The sequence below is a fragment of the Arachis stenosperma genome, chromosome 1 (genome assembly GCF_014773155.1).
Source record: "Arachis stenosperma cultivar V10309 chromosome 1, arast.V10309.gnm1.PFL2, whole genome shotgun sequence".
NCBI classification, from domain to species: Eukaryota; Viridiplantae; Streptophyta; class Magnoliopsida; order Fabales; family Fabaceae; genus Arachis; species Arachis stenosperma.
Window position 1 is genome coordinate 43,039,283 of NC_080377.1, and position 21,774 is coordinate 43,061,056.

Consider the following 21,774-nt stretch of genomic DNA (forward strand, 5'->3'; position numbering starts at 1 on the left):
TTAGGTCTTGGCCTGGCGCCTCATTAAAAAACCCTTTAGTGGGAAAAAGAGTGCGCCTTGGCCCGAGACCTTTTTCTAGCTGTAGTACCTTCTTAGGTTACAGGCGTGCCACAACCTCGGGAGCTCCCACCCTTGGAGGTTTGCCACCCTATAGTAACCTTTTCCTAGTACTTCTGTGATCCATTAAGGGCCTTTCCAATTCGCTGCCAGCTTTCCTTCTCCTGACCGTCCTGCTCTGATGTCATTTTGGATTAGGATGAGGTCATTGGTAGCGAAGCTTCGTTGGATTACCTTCCGATTATACCTTGAGGCCATTCAACGCTTTAGGGCTTCCTCTCTGATCCAAGCTCTTTCTTCGACCTCTGGAAGCAGGTCCAGTTCTTCCTTGAGTGCTTGGGAGTTGGCATCCTCATTGTAGAAGATCACCCTAGAGGATTTTTCATTTACTTCTACGGGGATCATTGCCTCCATTCCGTAAGCAATTCGGAAGGGTGACTCCCCTGTAGTGGAGTATGGTGTTGTTCGGTACGCCCATAGGACCTGGGGGAGCTCTTCAGCCCAAGCTCCTTTTGTATCCTGCAGACGGCGTTTCAACCCGACCAATATGACCTTATTAGCGGCTTTCGCCTGTCCGTTGGCTTGTGGATGTTCCACTGAGGTGATTTGGTGCTTGATTTTTAGGTCAGCCACCATATTTCTGAAGCCCGTGTCGGTGAACTGAGTTCCGTCGTCCATGATGATGGAGTATGGAACCCCAAACCTTGTGACAATGTTCCTGTATAGGAACTTTTGACTTCTCTGGGCAGTGGCGACGGCCAGTGGCTCTGCCTCAATCTACTTTATTAAGTAATCTATTCTTACGATGAGGAATTTGACTTGTCCTTCTCCCTGGGGGAATAGTTTGAGGAGGTCAGGCCCCCACTTTGCGAATGGCCAAGGTGAGGTGATGTGGATGAGTTCTTCCTACGGGGCGGCGTGAAAATTGGCGTGCTTCTGGTATGGAGGGCATTGACGATTGGATTTTTGACGGTTTAGAATTTCTCAAATAAAATCTCGTCGAAGTATAGTTTCTAAACCAAGCAATAATCCTTTCATACAAAAAGTTGTTTGTCACTAAAACAAACCCCTAAATTTATAAACCGAAGTATTGGACCTTGGGTCGTTCTCCCTAGGAATTACAATAAAGTGTCTTGTTATTGGTTTGAGTTGTTTTGGGGTTTTGGATAAGAGACATGAAAGTAAATGACAATGAAAATAAACTAACAACTATAAAAGGCTCTTGGCAAGGTATGAGAACTAGAAGTTCTATCCTAGTTATCCTTCTCAATTGTGATGAGAATTGTTCATTGCTACCACTTAGTTAACCTTTACTAAATAAAGGAAAGTCAAGTGGATGAATTGACTTGAGCCACAAGTTCTAGCCAACTCCCAAGGAAAGACTAGCTTTAGTGCACTCCAAACCAATTAGCAATCTCTCCAATTATCAATCAACAAAGGAATTAGACAACTCAAGTGTCACTAATTACTCTACCTAGGCCAAGAGGAACAAAATCTACACTAAAACTAAAAGAGACATTTCAACAAACACATAAAGTGCAATAGAAGTAAACAACATAAATTGCAAGAATTAAAGGGAGATCTAACTACAAAGACAAGAGATCAACAATGAAAAAGCAAAGAAGAACAATTATTATGAATTGCCTCTTATTGAATTGAAAGAATGTAGAAGGAACAATACTAGATCTACAACAAAATGTAAGAACAACATAAAGGAAATTACAACAAAAGAGTAGAAGAAGAATGAATCTAACAATAAAGAATTGAAAGGTAGAAGTAGAAGAAAGCAAAGATTAAAACCTAGATCTAAGAACTAATCATAATCCTAATCCTAATTCTAGAGAGAAGTGAGAGCTTCTCTCTCTAGAAAATAACTTCTAGAACTAAAACTAAAACTAATTGGTAACTAACTTGTAGAGTATGAGAGTATGTTGATTCCCCTTCAATCCTTGGCTTAAATAGCATCAGAAATGAGTTGGATTGGGCCCACAAGGCTTCTAAAATCGCTGGCCACATGTTGCATTAAGTGGGTCATGTGCCACCATCGGCGCGTCCGCGTACCGTGCGCGTGCGTGCCCCTATGCGCGGTGCAACTATGGCAAATCTTATATCGTTTCGAAGCCCCGGATGTTAGCTTTCCAACCCAACTAGAACCGCATCATTTGGACCTCTGTAGCTCAAGTTATGGTCGTTTAAGTGCGAAGAGGTCGGCTTGACAGCTTTCCGGTTCTTTCATTTCTTCATGAGTTCTCCAACTTTTCATGCTTCTTTCTTCATTCCCTTGATCCAATCTTTGCCTTCTAATTCTGAAATCACTTAGCAAACATATCAAGGCATCTAATGGAATCAAGGAGAATTAAATTTAGCTATTTTAAGACCTAAAAAGCATGTTTTCACTCTTAAGCACAATTAAAGGAGAATATACAAAACCATGCTATTTCATTGAATAAATGTGGGTAAAAGGTGATAAAATCCCCTAAATTCAATACAAGATAAACCGTCGAATTGGGGTTTGTCAACCTCCCCACACTTAAACCAGCATGTCCTCATGCTTAAGCCAAGAGAAAGCAAAGGGATCAACATTTATTCAATGAAAACTAACTAAATGCAATCTACCTATATGCAACTATCTATATGAATGCAATTGCTTGGTCAAAATAAATTAATTCCCAAGAAGCATATATAAGCACAAGGGCAAAAGGTATTAACAACCATGCCAAACCACAATTGAATTGAGCTATTAAATATTTTTACAAACTTGCATGAAAGGAGATGATCATTGGTGGAAACATGTAATTGAGCATCAAACCCTCACCGGATGTATTTGCACTCTATTCGCTCAAGTGTTTAGGGTTGATTCACTCAATTCTCTCCTAATCATGCTTTCTAAGATTTGTTTTTCTTCTAACAATCGACATATATTTCATGCATGCATACAAGTATCATGAGGTCTTTTCTTTAGGTTGTAATGGGGCTAGGGTCAAGGTAGGATGCATATTTGGTTAAGTGAGTTTGAAATTTGAATCTTTGATAAGCTTAAACTTCCCACCTAACCTATGACATCCTATACAATTAAATTCCAACCTAACTACCCATTTTTCACTCTTTCACATACTCATGTATTCCTTTTTAATTTCACAACACCTATGCATTGATTTTATTGGACTATACTTTGATTTGGGGCATTTTGTCCCCTTTTTATTCCTTTCTTTTTTTTCTTCTTTTTCTTTCTTTTTCTATATATTTTTTTTCTTTTCCATATTATTTTTTTTCTTTTTCTTTTGTTTTTCTCATTTTTTTATATACAAGAGCATCAATGCATAAGGTCTATACATTTGATCAATACATGAGCATGTACCCAATTCCCAATATTCTCAATAAAAATACAAAACTACCCTTTTATTCACCCAATGTCCCAAGGTTCCCACACTTGAATGATACTCACACACTCTAGCCTAAGCTAATCAAAGATCCAAATAAGGACATTTATTGTTTTTCGCTTTAAGGCTTGTAATGTGCTAAAATTAAGAACAAGTGGGTTAATCGTAGGCTCAAATTGGCTAACAAAGGAATATAAAAGGTTGGCTATTTGGATAGGTGAATTGAATGAAATGATGGCCTCAATCATATAAATGCATGAATACACAAAATAATGGACATAAAGAATCAAACAAATCAAATATTACAATCATAGAAAGAGAATAATGCACACAAGAAGGAAAAATAAGTGGTTATAAGATGTAACCACACCATTAGGCTCAAATCTCACAAGCTTGTGTTCTTAGCTCAAAACATGATCCACAATATATATATGTGATTCAAGCAAGTTTAATGAAAAATTTTCACTCAAATCAATTAAGGTGCCCTATAGATAGAAATCTTGAAAATTTTCATTATTTTGACTAAGCTTATTGTGTATACATATACAAAAATTAAGAGAATGCAAGTAAAAATCCTAAAATCCTAGAATGAAATGCAAAAGTGTTGGGATTAGAAACTTGTCACCCAAAATCGTCGAACGGTCGGACGACCTCCCCACACTTAAAAGTTTGCACCGTCCTCGGTGCACTCAAAGATGAGCAAGGGGGTACGACGACTCTCCGGATTGCTACGTGTTCTTAGTCTTGCTTCCGTTATTGCTTGTGGTGCATTCACCATGAAAAACAAAAATATAACAGCATAAGGTAGGGTAATACAAAAGCAAGGAAGCATAATTGTTGGAATGAGGTAAATCACTAGAATTGAGTGAGTGAATTAGTGTGACATTAATGACAAATAAGTGTGTGAATTCTAAATTGCGCGGTTTAGAACACACATTAGCATAAAAGTTATGTCACAAAAGAAGCATGCACTTTACTCATTCTAGTATGCTTGAGATGCTTTAAGTGAACTTGTAAGGTAAAACAAGCATTAAAGAAGCATGAAAGCATTCAAGCCAAACACATATGGATGCCTCTAATCATAAAATACAATGCATTAAGGTAAATGCACAACATCATCCATCAAGAGGTTGCCTAATCACAAAATAAGGCTCAAATCACATGGTGGCCAAATCATGTAATTCAAGAAGAGTTACAAGCTCGAAGGCAATTCTCATCACTTGGTATTTTTCAAAAGATAAGCATGAAAAACTCAAGACCAAGTAGCAAAATATAACCTCAATCATAGGATCCAACAAAGATTATCTAAAAACATTAATGCTAAATTAGCATTTAGGCAATAAGGGGGAAGCAATGCATAGTAAACAAAGTCAATAATCCAACACTTGTAATGAAAAGAGAGAAAATAAAATGAAAACTAAACTAAAGCTAACTAATCAACTAACTAACTAACTAATTAACTAACTAACTAAAATAAATGGTTATCAATGGTGTTTGGAAGTTTTGGATGAGGAGTAGAAGAAGGGAAGAAGAGATGAGAAGGAAAGAAATGGAAATAGGAGAAGAAAAGAAATGTGGTGAAGGAAGGAAATCCGCGCGTACGCGCGCATGCCGCATGCGCGCATGCCGCACGCGCGCAGATGGTTTATTTCGAGAGTGGCGCGTACGCGTCATGTGCGCATACGCGTGAATTGGTTTGTGCCTCAGGCCCAATTTCCGCATGGTGCAGGCCTAACTCTCGGGTCAAGGTATGGACGGTGGAACTTCTCAATCCACGCGTACGCGTGTATGGCGCGCACGCGTGGATGGTCCAAAATGCTTGATGCACGCGTACGCACGCAGTGCGCGTACGCGTGGATGGTGCTCTGTTTTTCAAAAATTTTTTCTATGTTTTTGCACCAATCTAAGCATTCTAAACCTCCAAACGGCTACCAAAATACCATAAAACCTTATTTGACATACTAAACTACCAATTAGACCCATTAAAATAATCAAAACAAGAGTTTAAACTAATTCTACCAATATGTACAAAAAGAGAAAAATGAAAAGAAGTTACCATGGTGGGGTGTCTCCCACCTAGCACTTTTATTTATTGTCCTTAAGTTGGACTTATGGGGAGCTTCTCTCAAGGTGGCTTGTGCTTGTACTCATCTTGGAACTTCCACCAATGCTTGGACTTCCAATAAGCTCCATCATTCAAGATTAATATCTCCAAGCTTTGATGGAGTTCTTCACAAACCATGGGCTCCCAATGTTGATCCTTATGTGTTCCCGGATCCCATATTTTGTCTTCACACCCATCTCCAAGTTGATTATCATTAATCCATGTGGGTGGTGAGCAAGGTGAATTCTCAACAAAGTGACCAAACATCCTTCTAGGCCCATGTATTCTAGTTATACACCAACCTTTACAATTAAGCTTTGAGCATGCAACCATAATGAACCTAGAATGATATTTCAAACCACTAACCATTTCCTTTTTACTCTTAAAGCCACAAATATGTCTTAGTTGACCATCCGTCTCAAGCAAACCATATTCAAGGGGAATAATAAAGCTTGAGCATAAGGAATTTACCCACTTGAATGAGAGAGTGGATGGTGGTGGCTTGGGGAGAGGTATTTCCAATGTGCTAGTAAACTCCACTCCCTTGTTTGCTTCTTTGTCAATCTCCACCTCTTCATAAACTTCTTCATTCCCAATCCTTTGTTCATCAACTTCCTCTAACTCTTCTCCATCACTCAAGTCATAAATGGGAGGTTGAGAGAAATCTACCTCCATATCACTTTCAAATTCATTGGGAGAAGGTTCTTTAAATTCAAAGGATTCTTCACCAAGAAGATTGGATGCATGATCTTCATCACCAAGGAAACTCAATTCTTGCTTCATTCCTTCCAAGTCTTCATTCAAAAATTGTTTTGGAGATTGTGCACTTTCCTCCTCAACATCAAATTCAATCTTCTTGGAGGGGTTTTCTTCAATTCTAAGTTCCCAAGGGGGTTCCACATCTCCTAAGTCTTCAACCACTTCTTCCTCTTCTTCAATGGCCATAGGTTCCTCCAATTGTTCTAACACAAAGTAGCATTCCTCATTCTCCACCGGAGTTTCCAATCTCTCCTTCATGCTATGCTTTTCAATTGATTCTCCACATGTAACCATGGGAGTGCCTTGAGTACTCAAATATTGGGAGACTAAATTGCTTACTACCTTGGTCAAAGTAGCCATAAATTCTAGTGTCTCCCTTTGCATTTCTCCTTGCCCTTGAAGTATAAGGCTAAGAATTTCATCCATTGAAGATTGGAGTGGATAAGAGGGTTCATTGTCTTGGAGGAAGGGTTCATTATAGGAAGGTGGTTCTTCTTGGTAAGGTGGTGGTGTGTATTGAGGTGGTTCTTGGGAGTAGTAATCTTGGAATTGTGGTTCCATGTATGGATCATATGGTTCAAAAGGTGGTTGGTGTAGTGGATATGAATCATGGTCATATGGAGGTGTTTGGTGAAAATAGGCTTGAGAGTGTGGTTGAGGTTCATGTTGAGGATATGACTCATAGGCATATGGTGGTGGTTCTTGAAAGTCACAAGGAGATTCACCATAGCCATTGGATTGGTATGCATCATAGAATGGCTCTTCTTCATAGTGCATTGGTGGAGGTTGTTGCCATGAGGATTGATCATAAGCATATGGCTCCTCCCACCTTTGATTATCCCATCCTTGATACATTTCTTCATTGTAATCTCCACTTCCTACAACATAGTTGTAACTACACTCATAGCCAATATGAGAATTCATAGTAGCAAGAGAAAATAAGAAACAAAAACTAATAAGAAATAATGAAACAAAATACTAAGACTAGCAAAAACTAACAAGAAATCCAAAAATCAAGCTATTCACAATATTCACATATATACAATAACCAATAACACAACACCATTGCAATTCCCCGGCAACGGCGCCATTTTGACGATTGGATTTTTGACGGTTTAGAATTTCTCAAATAAAATCTCGTCGAAGTATAGTTTCTAAACCAAGCAATAATCCTTTCATACAAAAAGTTGTTTGTCACTAAAACAAACCCCTAAATTTATAAACCGAAGTATTGGACCTCGGGTCGTTCTCTGATGAGCGGATAATTTGTACGCTTTTTGGCATTGTTTTAAGTATGTTTTTAGTATGATTTAGTTAGTTTTTAGCATATTTTTATTAGTTTTTAATTAAAATTCACTTTTCTGGACTTTACTATGAGTTTGTGTGTTTTTCTGTGATTTCAGGTATTTTCTGGCTGAAATTGAGGGACCTGAGCAAAAATCTGATTCAGAGACTGAAAAGGACTGCAGATGCTGTTGGATTCTGACCTCCCTGCACTCGAAGTGGATTTTCTGGAGCTACAGAAGTCCAATTGGCGCGTTCTCAACGGCGTTGGAAAGTAGACATCCTGGGCTTTCCAGCAATATATGATAGTCCATACTTTGCCCAAGATTTGATGGCCCAAACCGGCGTTCAAAGTCACCTTCAGAATTCCCAGCGTTAAACGCCGGAACTGGCACCAAAATGGGAGTTAAACGCCCAAACTGGCATAAAAGCTGGCGTTTAACTCCAAGAAGAATCTCTACACGAAAAATGCTTCATTGCTCAGCCCAAGCACACACCAAGTGGGCCCGAAAGTGGATTTTTATGTCATTTACTCATCTTTGTAATTCTTAAAGCTACTAGTTTCCTATAAGTAGGACCTTTTACTATTGTATTTTCATCTTTTGATCACTTTAGATCTCTAGATCATCTTTGGACATCTAGTTCTTAGATCATTGGGAGGCTGGCCTCACGGCCATGCCTAGACCTTGTTCTTATGTATTTTCAACGGTGGAGTTTCTACACACCATAGATTAAGGTGTGGAGCTCTGCTGTACCTCGAGTATTAATGCAATTACTATTGTTCTTCTATTCAATTCCGCTTGTTCTTTGTCCAAGATATCACTTGTTCTTCAACTTGATGAATGTGATGATCCGTGACACTCATCATCATTCTCACCTATGAACGTGTGACTGACAACCACCTCCGTTCTACCTTAGATTGGGTGAATATCTCTTGGATTCCTGATACACGATGCATGGTTGATCGCCTGACAACCGAGTGCTCGCCTGACAAACGAGCCAGCCATTCCGTGAGATCAGAGTCTTCGTGGTATAGGCAAGAACTGATGGCGGCATTCAAGAGAATCCGGAAGGTCTAACCTTGTCTGTGGTATTCTGAGTAGGATTCAATGATTGAATGACTGTGACGTGCTTCAAACTCCTGAAGGCGGGGCGTTAGTGACAGACGCAAAAAAATCACTGGATTCTATTCCGGCCTGATTGAGAACCGACAGATGGATAGCCGTGCCGTGACAGGGTGCATTGAACATTTCCAATGAGAGGATGGGAGGTAGCCACTGACAACGGTGAAACCCTTGCATAAGCTTGCCATGGAAAGGAGTAAGCAGGATTGGATGAAGACAGTAGGAAAGCAGAGAGACGGAAGGGACAGCATCTTCATACGCTTATCTGAAGCTCTCACCAATGATATACATAAGTATCTCTATCTTTATCTTTATGTTTTATTCATCATCTACACCCATTTGAGTCTGCCTGACTAAGATTTACAAGGTGACCATAGCTTGCTTCATACCAACAATCTCCGTGGGATCGACCCTTACTCGCGTAAGGTTTATTACTTGGACGACCCAGTGCACTTGCTGGTTAGTTGTGCGAAGTTGTAGTGATCACGATTTCGCGCACCAAGTTTTTGGCGCCGTTGCCGGGGATTGTTTTGAGTATGGACAACTGACGGTTCATCTTGTTGCTTAGATTAGGTATTTTTCTTCAGAGTTCTTAAGAGTAAATTCTAGTGTTTCATGATGATCTGTTGAAGTCTGGCTGGCTGAGAAGCCATGTCTAATCTTATTGGACCGAGGTTTCAACTTATCATCACAAGAGCTTGTTGATTTCTATCAATCTTGCTGTTGGAGCAATGATCTGCTAAGGCTTGGCTGGCCATTGGCCATGTCTAGTGTTTTGGACCGAAGCTTTCTTTGAAAGCTTGGCTGGCTGTGAAGCCATGTCTAATTCCTGGACCGGAGTCTTAGACTAACATTGCAATGATTCCTGGAATCCAAATTGAGAATTCTGAAACTTTTATTCTCTATTTTCATATAATTTTCGAAAAAGCACAAAAAAAAATTATAAAAATCATAAAAACCAAAAAGATTTTATGTTTGAGTCTAGTGTCTGATTTTAAGTTTGGTGTCTTGCATGCATTGTTTAATTGATCTTGGTTCTATTTTCAAGTCAATAGTACAGGGAACTGAAGATTCAGAACAGGCAGCAGAGGAATTACACAGAAAAAGCTGGGCGTTCAAAACGCCCAGTGAAGAAGGACAGACTGGCGTTTAAACACCAGCCAGGGTACCTGGTTGGGCGTTTAACGCCCAAAAAGGTAGTGCATTGGGCGTTAAACGCCAGAATGTGCACCATTCTGGGCGTTTAACGCCAGGATGGCACAAGGGGGAGGATTTTGTTTTCAAAATCAATTTTTTTTAAGTTTTCAAAAGTTTTTCAAAATCAAATCTTTTTCAAATCATATCTTTTCAATCAAATGTTTTCAAAATCAATTTCTTTCCTTTTTCAAAGATACTTACTAACAATTAATGATTTGATTGAACATTTTAAATATGTTGCCTTTTCTGTTGAGAAAGGTTTAATGTTTGAATCATATCTTTTCTTGTTAGGCAAGTCATTAATTTTTAAAATCAAATCTTTTTAAAATTGTTTTCAAATCATATCTTTTCAATCATATCTTTTTAAAAGCATAATTTTTTTTATCATATCTTTTTAATCACATCTTTTTCAAAACACTTTTTAATCATATCTTTTTAATTTCTAATTTCAAAATCTTTTTCAAAAATTACTTGATTTCTTTCCCACTCTTGATTTTTGAAAATCAATTAAAGTTTTTCAAAAATGTTTTCAAAATATTTCACGTAATTTTCGAAAATTTCTTCCTCTCTTCCCACATCCTTCTATTTATGGAGTACCACTCCTTCTCAATGCACAATTCGAACTCTATATAATTAAGTTCGAATTCTTCTACCTCTTCTTTCTATTTTTCTGTTCCTCTGACACCTCAAGGAATCTCTATACTGTGACATAGAGGATTCCACACTTTCTTGTTCTCTTCTCTTTCATATGAGCAGGAGCAAAGACAAAAGCATTCTTGTTGAAGCTGACCCTGAACCTGAAAGGACCTTGAAGTGAAAGTTAAGAGAAGCTAAGGCACAATTCTCTGTAGAGGACCTAACCGAATTCTTCAAAGAAGAAGAACACATGGCAGCCGAAAACAACAAGAATGCAAGGAAGGTGCTGGGTGACTTTACTGCACCTACTCCCGACTTCTATGGGAGAAGCATCTCTATCCCTGCCATTGGAGCAAACAACTTTGAGTTTAAGCCTCAATTAGTTTCTCTAATGCAACAGAAATGCAAGTTCCATGGACTTCCATTGGAAGATCCTCATCAGTTCTTAGCTGAATTCTTGCAAATCTGTGACACTGTCAAGACTAATGGGGTTGACCCTGAGGTCTACAGACTTATGCTATTCCCTTTTTGCTGTAAGAGACAGAGCTAGAATATGGTTGGACTCACAACCTAAAGAAAGCCTGGACTCATGGGAAAAGCTAGTCAATGCCTTCTTGGCAAAGTTCTTTCCACCTCAAAAATTGAGTAAGCTTAGAGTGGAAGTCCAAACCTTCAGACAGAAGGATGGAGAATCCCTCTATGAAGCTTGGGAAAGATACAAACAATTGATCAGAAAATGTCCATCTGACATGCTTTCTGAATGGAGCATCATAGGTATTTTCTATGATGGTCTCTCTGAACTGTCCAAGATGTCTTTGGATAGCTTGGCTGGAAGATCTCTTCATCTGAAGAAGACGCCTATAGAAGCTCAAGAGCTAATTGAAATGGTTGCAAATAACCAATTCATGTACACTTCTGAAAGGAATCCTGTGAACAATGGGAAGAAAGGAGTTCTTGAGATTGATACTCTGAATGCCATTCTGGCTCAGAACAAAATATTGACTCAGCAAGTCAATTTGATTTCTCAAAGTCTGTCTGGAATGCAAAATGCACCAAACAGTACTAAGGATGCTTCATCTGAAGAAGAAGCTTATGATCCTGAGAACCCTTCAATGGAAGAGGTGAATTACCTAGGAGAACCCTATGGAAACACCTATAATTCTTCATGGAGAAATCATCCAAATTTCTCATGGAAGAATCAAGAGAGACCTCAACAAGGTTTCAATAACAATAATGGTGGAAGAAACAGGTTTAGCAATGGCAAGCCTTTTCCATCATCTTCTCAGCAACAGACAGAGAATTCTAAGCAGAACCCCTCTGACTTAGCAACCATGGTCTCTGATCTAATCAAAACCACTCAAAGTTTCATGACTGAAACAAGATCCTCCATTAGGAATTTGGAGGCACAAGTGGGACAGCTGAGCAAGAAAGTTACTGAACTCCCTCCTAGTACTCTCCCAAGCAACACAGAAGAAAATCCAAAAGGAGAGTGCAAGGCCATCAACATGGCCGAATTTGGAGAGGAGGGAAAGGAAGTGAACGCCATTGAGGAAGACCTCAATGGGCGTGCACTGACCTCCAATGAGTCCCCTAATGAGGAACCATGGGAATCTGAGGCTCAAAATGAGACCACAGAGATTCCATTGGACTTACTTCTGCCTTTCATGAGCTCTGATGAGTATTCTTCCTCTGAAGAGGATGAGTATGTCACTGAAGAGCAAGTTGCTAAATACCTTGGAGCAATCATGAAGCTAAATGACAAGTTATTTGGAAATGAGACTTGGGAGGATGAACCTCCTTTCCTCACCAAAGAACTAGATGACTTGTCTAGGCAGACATTACCTCAAAAGAGACAAGATCCTGGGAAGTTTTCCATACCTTGCACCATAGGCACCATGACCTTCAAGAAGGCTCTGTGTGACTTAGGGTCAAGTGTAAACCTCATGCCTCTCTCTGTAATGGAGAAGCTAGGGATCTTTGAGGTACAAGCTGCAAGAATCTCACTAGAGATGGCAGACAACTCAAGAAAATAAGCTTATGGACTTGTAGAGGATGTTTTGGTGAAGATTGAAGACCATTACATCCCTGCTGATTTCATAGTCCTAGAGATTGGGAAATGCATGGATGAATCTATCATCCTTGGCAGACCCTTCCTAGCCACAGCAAAGGCTGTGATTGATGTTGATAGAGGTGAACTGATCATTCAAGTGAATGAAGAATCCTTTGTGTTTAAGGCTCAAGGATATCCCTCTGTCACCATGGAGAGGAAGCATGAAGAGCTTCTCTCAAATCAGAGTCAAACAGAGCCCCCACAGTCAAACTCTAAGTTTGGTGTTGGGAGGCCACAACCAAACTCTAAGTTTGGTGTTGAACCCCCACATTCAAACTCTAAGTTTGGTGTTGGGAGGTTCCAACATTGCTCTGAGTATCTGTGAGGCTCCATGAGAGCCCTCTGTCAAAGACATTAAAGAAGCGCTTGTTGGGAGGCAACCCAATGTTATATTTTATCTATTTTCTTTTGTTATTTTATTTTTTTTTTGTAGGTTGATGATCATAAGAAGTCACAAAATCAATTGAAAAAGCAAAAACAGAATGAAAAACAGGAAGAAAAATAGCACACCCTGGAGGAAGAACCTACTGGCGTTTAAACGCCAGTAAGGCTAGCAGTTGGGCGTTTAACGCCCAGTCTGGCACCATTCTGGGCGTTTAATGCCAGAAAGGGGCACCAGACTGGCATTAAATGCTAGGAAAGGGCAAGAACCTGGCGTTAAACGCTAGAAATGGGCACCAGCCCGGCGTTTAACGCCAGATTTGGCACAAAACGTGTTTTTGCATGCCATTTGGTGCAGGGATGACTTTTCCTTGACACCTCAGGATCTGTGGACCCCACAGGATCCCCACCAACCCCACCACTCTCTCTCTTCTTCTTCACCCATTCACCAATCACCTCAACACCTCTTCCCCAAAAACCCTTCACCTATCAAATCCCATCTTTCTCTTCACCACTCACATCTGATGTGTGGAGAACGATCCAACACAAAACTCACCGGCAAGTGTACCGGGTCGCATCAAGTAATAATAACTCACATGAGTGAGGTCGATCCCACAGGGATTGAAGGATTGAGCAATTTTAGTTTAGTGGGTGATTTATTCAAGCGAATCAAGTTTTGATTGAGTGATTTGTGTTTAACAAGAATTAAATGACAGTACATGTAAAGGGGGAAGGGAGAAGTGCAGTAAAATAAAGAACAGGAAAGTAAAATTGCAGAAACTTAAAGAACAAGAAAGTAAATGACTGAAACTTAAAGTGCAAGAAACATAAACTGCAGTAACTTAAATGGCAAGAAAGATAAAGGGCTTGAATATAAAAGGGAATTGAGGACTGGGATTGCAGAATCTAAACCAAGAAGAAGTAAATTGCAGCAATTGATTGAGCAAAATTTAAATCAGAAGCGAATAGCATTCAAACAGAAAGAAAATAAAATGCAGCAAAGGTTCACAGAAGAACCCAAAGTGAATTGTGATCTCAGGACTCAAGAGCTTAGGTAGCAGAGCCTAAAACTCAATTTCCTTCCCAGATCTGAAGTATCAAAGCAATTGACAGAAAATTTAAAGAAGAGGCAATAGAAGAACAGAATTGAAATTGAATTATGCAGAAAACAAAGTGAAAAGAGTTTGAATGGGAATTGAGACAGAATTTCCTCAATTTCACACACCCAAAACTCAGAAACAGAAGAGTAGAATTGCCCAAGGGAAATGAGGAAGGAGATTAATCAATTCTCCCTTGATCCTCTTAGCTCTCGGTCAAGTCTCTCAAGAAAGCTCAAGAAAGTGCCAAAGCAAAAGTAAAATTCAAAAGCCAAGGTAAAAGTCTAAGTGGTAAAAGATCAAAAGAAAGGTCCTAATTACATCAAACTAGCTTCTATATATACACTTTCTATTCTTGGATTTTGGGATTTGGATGGGCTTTTGATTTGGTGAAGAATTGAATTAAAATGGGAATTTAGTTTGAATTTTCGGCCCATGAAAATTCACTCCCAGGAGGCTGCCCTGCCCTTGTGGAGGGCAGGGCAGAAAATTGGTGCTTGGTGCATGAGATTGGTGCGGCCTTGGTGCGGTTGGTGCGAGTCTGGCGCGTCCTGGTGCGGCGAGATGCTGCCCTGCCCGCGCCAAGGGCAGCGCAGAAAAAGTTGGTGCTGCCAGGGATGGTGCGTGGTGCTCGTTGGTGCTGCCCGAAAGAAAATTGGTGCGCCAGGAAGAAAATTGGTGCGCCAGATTTCAAAGTTGGTGCGCCACTCACACGATTCTGCCCTGCCCGCGCAGAGGGCAGGGCAATGTTTCCTCTTTCATGCCCCGTGTTCGAAACACGGCTGGGGCACACGCTTCTCATTTTTTCTTGGCTTCTTGGCACGGCACTCACCCTTAGTTCTTGGCTTCCTCATGGTTCCTTGTTCGAACCTTATAGCATGCATGGGTGACAATCTTTTCTTGAATTTCTTCCTTGGAGAGCCCGATTCTGCCCTCCACAAGGGCAGGGCAAGGTTCTTTTTCTCTTAGTTTCAAGGCACATTTTGTGCTCTGCCCTTGGAGTGGGCAGGGCAGAGTTGCCTTCTCTTGCTTGGTCACCTTATGTTGCCCTCCTAGAGGGCATTGTGCCCTTGTGGAGGGCAATGTTGCCTCCCCCTTGCATTGCGGCACGCTTCTCCTCCCTTAAACCACACTTCTTCTTCCTTGGGCTACACTTTTTATGCCACGCTTTTCCTTTTCTTTTCTTTTCTTCACCTATAATAAACCAAACAACCACTCAAAGTATCACTAAATTCAAGAGGCTTATAAATCAATTAAAATTCAATTAAAATGAGCTCAAACCTCATGGATTAACATTAATTTCATGGTGGTTGCTTGATTTAGAGAAGTTATGCATTTTCACTCCAAATCACTTACTTAGGACACAAGAAAGTGCATAAATGCTAACAAAACAAGTGAAATTAGCTTGAAAAATGGGTATATGATGACTTGTCATCAACATCCATCCTTCATAAAACCCCACCTACCTCACCCTTCAAATTCAAACCACATTCCCTCCCAAACCCACCCATACATGACCGAACCATGAGCCCCCCTCTCCTATATAAACCCTTCTTCACCCCTTCATTTTCACACAACCTAAACAACACTTCTCCCCCTCTTTGGCCGAACACAAAGCCATTCCCTTCTTCTTCATTTCTTCTTCTTCTACTCTCTTCTTTTTTCTTTTGCTCGAGGACGAGCAAACCTTTTAAGTTTGGTGTGGAAAAAGCATTGCTTTTTGTTTTTCCATAACCATTTATGGCATCCAAGGCCGGAGAAACCTCTAGAAAGAGGAAAGGGAAGGCAAAAGCTTCCACCTCCGAGTCATGGGAGATGGAGAGATTCATCTCAAGGGTGCATCAAGACCACTTCTATGAAGTTGTGGCCTTGAAGAAGGTGATCCCCGAGGTCCCTTTTTCACTCAAAAAGAATGAATATCCGGAGATCTGACATGAGATCCGAAGAAGAGGTTGGGAAGTTCTTACCAACCCCATTCAACAAGTCGGAATCTTAATGGTTCAAGAGTTCTATGCCAATGCATGGATCACCAAGAGCCATGATCAAAGTGTGAACCCGAACCCGAAGAATTGGCTTACTATGGTTCGGGGGAAATACTTGGATTTTAGTCCGGAAAATGTGAGGTTAGCATTCAACTTGCCTGTGATGCAAGGAGATGAACATCCTTACACTAGAAGGGTCAACTTTGATCAAAGGTTAGACCAAGTCCTCACTGATATTTGTGAAGAGGGCGCCCAATGGAAGAGAGATTCAAGAGGGAAGCCGGTTCAATTGAGAAGGCATGACCTCAAGCCCATAGCTAGAGGATGGTTGGAGTTTATCCAACGCTCAATCATTCCCACTAGCAACCGGTCTGAAGTTACTCTAGACCGGGCCATCATGATCCATAGCATCATGATTGGAGAAGAAGTAGAAGTTCATGAGGTTATAGCCCAAGAACTCTATAAGGTGGCGGACAAGTCCTCTACCTTGGCAAGGTTAGCCTTTCCTCATCTCATTTGTCACCTCTGTTATTCAGTAGGAGTTGACATAGAGGGAGACACCCCCATTGATGAGGATAAGCCCATCACTAAGAAAAGGATGGAGCAAACAAGAGACCCCTCTCATCATGAGATCCCTGAGATGCCTCAAGGGATGCACTTTCCTCCACAAGACTATTGGGAGCAAATTAACACCTCCCTAGGAGAATTGAGTGCCAACATGGGACAACTAAGGGTGGAGCACCAAGAACATTCCATCCTCCTCCATGAAATTAGAAAAGATCAAAGAATCATGAGAGAGGAGCAACAAAGACAAGGAAGAGACATTGAGGAGCTCAAGCACTCCATAGGATCTTCAAGAGGAAGAACAAGCCGCCATCACTAAGGTGGACCCGTTCTTTAATTTCCTTGTTTCTTTGTTTTTCTGTTTTTCGAATTTTAGTGCTTATGTTTATCTATGTTTGTGTCTTGTGATCATTAGTATCTTAGTGTCTATGCCTTAAAGTTATGAATGTCCTATGAATTCATCACCTCTCTTAAATAAAAAATTGTTCTTAATTGAAAAAGAAAAGAAGTGCATGAATTTTGAATTTTATAACAGTTTAATTATTTTGATGTGGTGGCAACACTTTTGTTTTCTGAATGTATGCTTAAACAGTGCATATGTCTTTTGAATTTGTGGTTCATGAATGTTGGCTCTTGAAAGAATGATGAAAAAGGAGACATGTTACTGAGGATCTGAAAAATCATAAAAATGATTCTTGAAGCAAGAAAAAGCAGTGAATACAAAAAAAAAAAAAACGAAAAAAAGGGAGAAAAAGAAAAAGAAAGAAAAAGAAAGAAATAAAGTTGTGATCCAAGGCAAAAAGAGTGTGCTTAAGAACCCTGGACACCTCTAATTGGGGACTTTAGCAAAGCTGAGTCACAATCTGAAAAGGTTCACCCAATTATGTGTCTGTGGCATGTATGTATCCGGTGGTAATACTGGAAGACAGAGTGCTTTGGGCCACAGCCAAGACTCAATAAGTAGCTGTGTTCAAGAATCATCATACTTAACTAGGAGAATCAATAACACTATCTGGATTTTGAGTTCCTAAAGAAGCCAATCATTCTGAATTTCAAAGGATAGAGTGAGATGCCAAAACTATTCAGAGGCAAAAAGCTAAAAGCCCCGCTCATCTAATTAATACTGATCTTCATAGATGTTTTTGGAGTTCATTGCATATTCTCTTCTTTTAATCTTATTTGATTTTCAGTTGCTTGGGGACAAGCAACAATTTAAGTTTGGTGTTGTGATGAGCGGATAATTTGTACGCTTTTTGGCATTGTTTTTAGTATGTTTTTAGTATGATTTAGTTAGTTTTTAGTATATTTTTATTAGTTTTTAATTAAAATTTACTTTTCTGGACTTTACTATGAGTTTGTGTGTTTTTCTGTGATTTCAGGTATTTTCTGGCTGAAATTGAGGGACCTGAGCAAAAATCTGATTCAGAGACTGAAAAGGACTGCAAATGCTGTTGGATTCTGACCTCCCTGCACTCGAAGTGGATTTTCTGGAGCTACAGAAGCCCAATTGGCGCGCTCTCAACGGCGTTGGAAAGTAGACATCCTGGGCTTTCCAGAAATATATGATAGTCCATACTTTACCCAAGATTTGATGGCCCAAACCGGCGTTCAAAGTCACCTTCAGAATTCCCAGCGTTAAACGCCGGAACTGGCACCAAAATGGGAGTTAAACGCCCAAACTGGCATAAAAGCTGGCGTTTAACTCCAAGAAGAGTCTCTACACGAAAAATGCTTCATTGCTCAGCCCAAGCACACACCAAGTGGGCCCGGAAGTGGATTTTTATGTCATTTACTCATCTTTGTAATTCTTAAAGCTACTAGTTTCCTATAAGTAGGACCTTTTACTATTGTATTTTCATCTTTTGATCACTTTAGATCTCTAGATCATCTTTGGACATCTAGTTCTTAGATCATTGGGAGGCTGGCCTCACGGCCATGCCTAGACCTTGTTCTTATGTATTTTCAACGGTGGAGTTTCTACACACCATAGATTAAGGGGTGGAGCTCTGCTGTACCTCGAGTATTAATGCAATTACTATTGTTCTTCTATTCAATTCTGCTTGTTCTTTGTCCAAGATATCACTTGTTCTTCAACTTGATGAATGTGATGATCCGTGACACTCATCATCATTCTCACCTATGAACGTGTGACTGACAACCACCTCCGTTCTACCTTAGATTGGGTGAATATCTCTTGGATTCCTGATACACGATGCATGGTTGATCACCTGACAACCGAGTGCTCGCCTGACAAACGAGCCAGTGATGAGCGGATAATTTGTACGCTTTTTGGCATTGTTTTTAGTATGTTTTTAGTAGTTTTAGTTGAGTTTTTAATATATTTTTATTAATTTTTAGTTAAAATTCACTTTTCTGGACTTTACTATGAGTTTGTGTGTTTTTCTGTGATTTCAGGTATTTTCTGACTGAAATTGAAGGTTCTGAGCAAAAATCTGATCCGGAGACTGAAAAAGACTGCAGATGCTGTTGGATTCTGACCTCCCTGCACTCGAAGTGGATTTTCTGGAGCTACAGAAGCCCAATTGGCGCGCTCTCAACGGCATTGGAAAGTAGACATCCTGGGCTTTTCAGCAATATATAATAGTCCATACTTTGCCCAAGATTTGATGGCCCAAACCTGCGTAGAAATCCGGCCTCAGAAATTCCAGCGTTAAACGCCGGAACTGGCATAAAACTTGGAGTTAAACGCCCAAACTGGCATGAAAGCTGGCGTTTAACTCCAGAAAAGGTCTCTACACGAAATTACTTCATTGCTCAGCCCAAGCACACACCAAGTGGGCCCTGAAGTGGATTTTTCTGTCATTTACTCATTTCTGTAAACCTTAGGATACTAGTTTACTATTTATAGGATCTTTTGACATTGTATCCGTACCTTAGGACCTCATAACATTTTAGACGTTTCATTGTGTACCTTCCACAGCATGAGCCTCTAAACCCCATGGTTGGGGGTGAGGAGCTCTGCTGTGTCTTGATGGATTAATGCAATTACTACTGTTTCTTATTCAATCATGCTTGCTTCCATTCTAAGATATCACTTGCTCTTAACCCGGATGAATGTGATGATCCGTGACACTCATCATATTCTCAACTATGAACGTGTGACTGACAACCACCTCCGTTCTATCTTAGATTAAGTAGATATCTCTTGGGTTCTTTAATCGGAATCTTCGTGGTATAAGCTAGAACTGATGGCGGCATTCAAGAGAATCCGGAAGGTCTAAACCTTGTCTGTGGTATTCTAAGTAGGATTCAATGACTGGATGACTGTGACGTGCTTCAAACTCCTGAGGGCGGGGCGTTAGTGACAGACGCAAAAGAATCACTGGATTCTATTCCGGCCTGATTGAGAACCGACAGATGATTAGCCTATGCTGTGACAGAGCATCAGGGACGTATTTTCACTGAGAGGATGGGAGGTAGCCACTGACAATGGTGAAACCCTACATACAGCTTGCCATGGAAGGAGCCTTGCGTGTTTGATGAAGAAGACAGTAGGAAAGCAGAGATTCGGAAGATGGAGCATCTCCAAAGCCTCAGCCTATTCTCCATTACTGCAAAACAAGTACCTTTTTTATGTTCTTTTGCTTTTTACAATCAATCCTGATAATTTCTGATATCCTGACTAAGATTTACAAGATAACCATAGCTTGCTTCAAGCCGACAATCTCCGTGGGATCGACCCTTGCTCACGCAAGGTACTACTTGGACGACCCAGTGCACTTGCTGGTTAGTTGTGCGGGATTGCAAAAGTGTTATTGCAATTTCGTGCACCAAGTTTTTGGCGCCGTTGCCGGGGATTGTTCGAGTTTGGACAACTGACGGTTTATTTTGTTGCTTAGATTAGGACTGTTTTATTTTTGTTGGTTTAGAGTCTTTTAGTTGAGTCTAGTTCATATTTTAAGTTTGGTGTCAATTGCATGCTTTTGTTTTTCTTTTAGTTTTTCGAATTTGCATGTCCTTAGTTTCTTTTTGATCTATAAAAGTTCTAAGTTTGGTGTCCTCTTTGTGTTTTTCCTTTAAAATTTTCGAAAAAATTAGTGTTTGATTTTCTAAAATTTTAAGTTTGGTGTCTTTTTGCTGTTTTTCTCTTTCCTCTTTTTAAAAATCAAATCTTTTTCATAAAAGTTTTTCAATCATATCTTTTTAATTGCTGTTTTCAAAATCTTTTTAATTAACTAATTGATTAAGTTCTCAATTTGCTTTGATTTTATTTTCTTTTTGGTTTTCGAATTTTTCTTTTAATTTCCTTTTATTTTATTTTATTTTTTTTTTCGTCTTATTCGAAAAAGAAAAAAAAAACAACACAAAATTTATCTCTTTGCAATCATTCTCATTTCCCTTTTGTCCATTATGGACTTAAGTGGAATCAATCAGTCCAAGAGGACTCTGGGGTCTTATGCTAACCCCATTACAGCTGCATATGGGAGTAGCATCTGTATACCTCCCATCAAAGCAAGCAGCTTTGAGCTAAACCCTCAACTAATTATCATAGTGCAGCAAAATTGCCAGTATTCCGGTCTTCCACAGGAAGAACCTACTGAGTTTCTGGCACAGTTCTTACAAATTGCTGACACAGTACATGATAAAGAGGTAGATCAGGATGTCTACAGACTATTACTGTTTCCATTTGCTGTAAAAGATCAAGCTAAAAGGTGGTTGAATAACCAACCTACAGCAAGCATAAAGACATGGAAACAGTTATCAGACAAATTCCTGAATCATTTTTACCCTCCAAAGAGGATGACACAGCTAAGGCTGAACATCCAAGGCTTTAAACAAGAGGATAATGAATCCCTTTATAATGCCTGGGAGAGGTATAGAGGTATGCTAAGGAAATGTCCCTCTGAAATATTTTCAGAGTGGGTACAGTTAGACATTTTCTACTATGGGCTTACAGAAAAAGCTCAGATGTCTTTAGACCACTCAGCTGGTGGATCTATACACATGAGGAAGACAATTGAAGAAGCTCAAGAGCTTATAGACACTGTTGCTAGAAACCAATATTTGTACTCTAGCAATGAGTTCTCTCCAAAAGAGGAAGTCATGACAGTAGTCAATGACCCTCATCCTCAAGAACA

The 21,774-nt window shown here is 39.9% G+C and overlaps 1 protein-coding gene and 1 non-coding gene across 2 annotated transcripts in view; both read right to left on the minus strand.

Moving 5' to 3' along the window:
• Positions 1–315: 315 nt before the first annotated feature.
• Positions 316–21,774, minus strand: part of LOC130978933 (uncharacterized) — a 31,120-nt gene continuing 9,661 nt past the window's right edge. The window contains exon 2 of the mRNA XM_057902281.1: positions 316–834. Coding sequence (XP_057758264.1) covers positions 316–834 — 519 coding nt within the window. The remainder of the gene's footprint in view (positions 835–21,774) is intronic.
• On the minus strand, positions 11,189–11,292 carry LOC130948653 (small nucleolar RNA R71). Its single transcript, XR_009073141.1, has one exon. It is a non-coding gene; the product is annotated as a small nucleolar RNA R71 (small nucleolar RNA).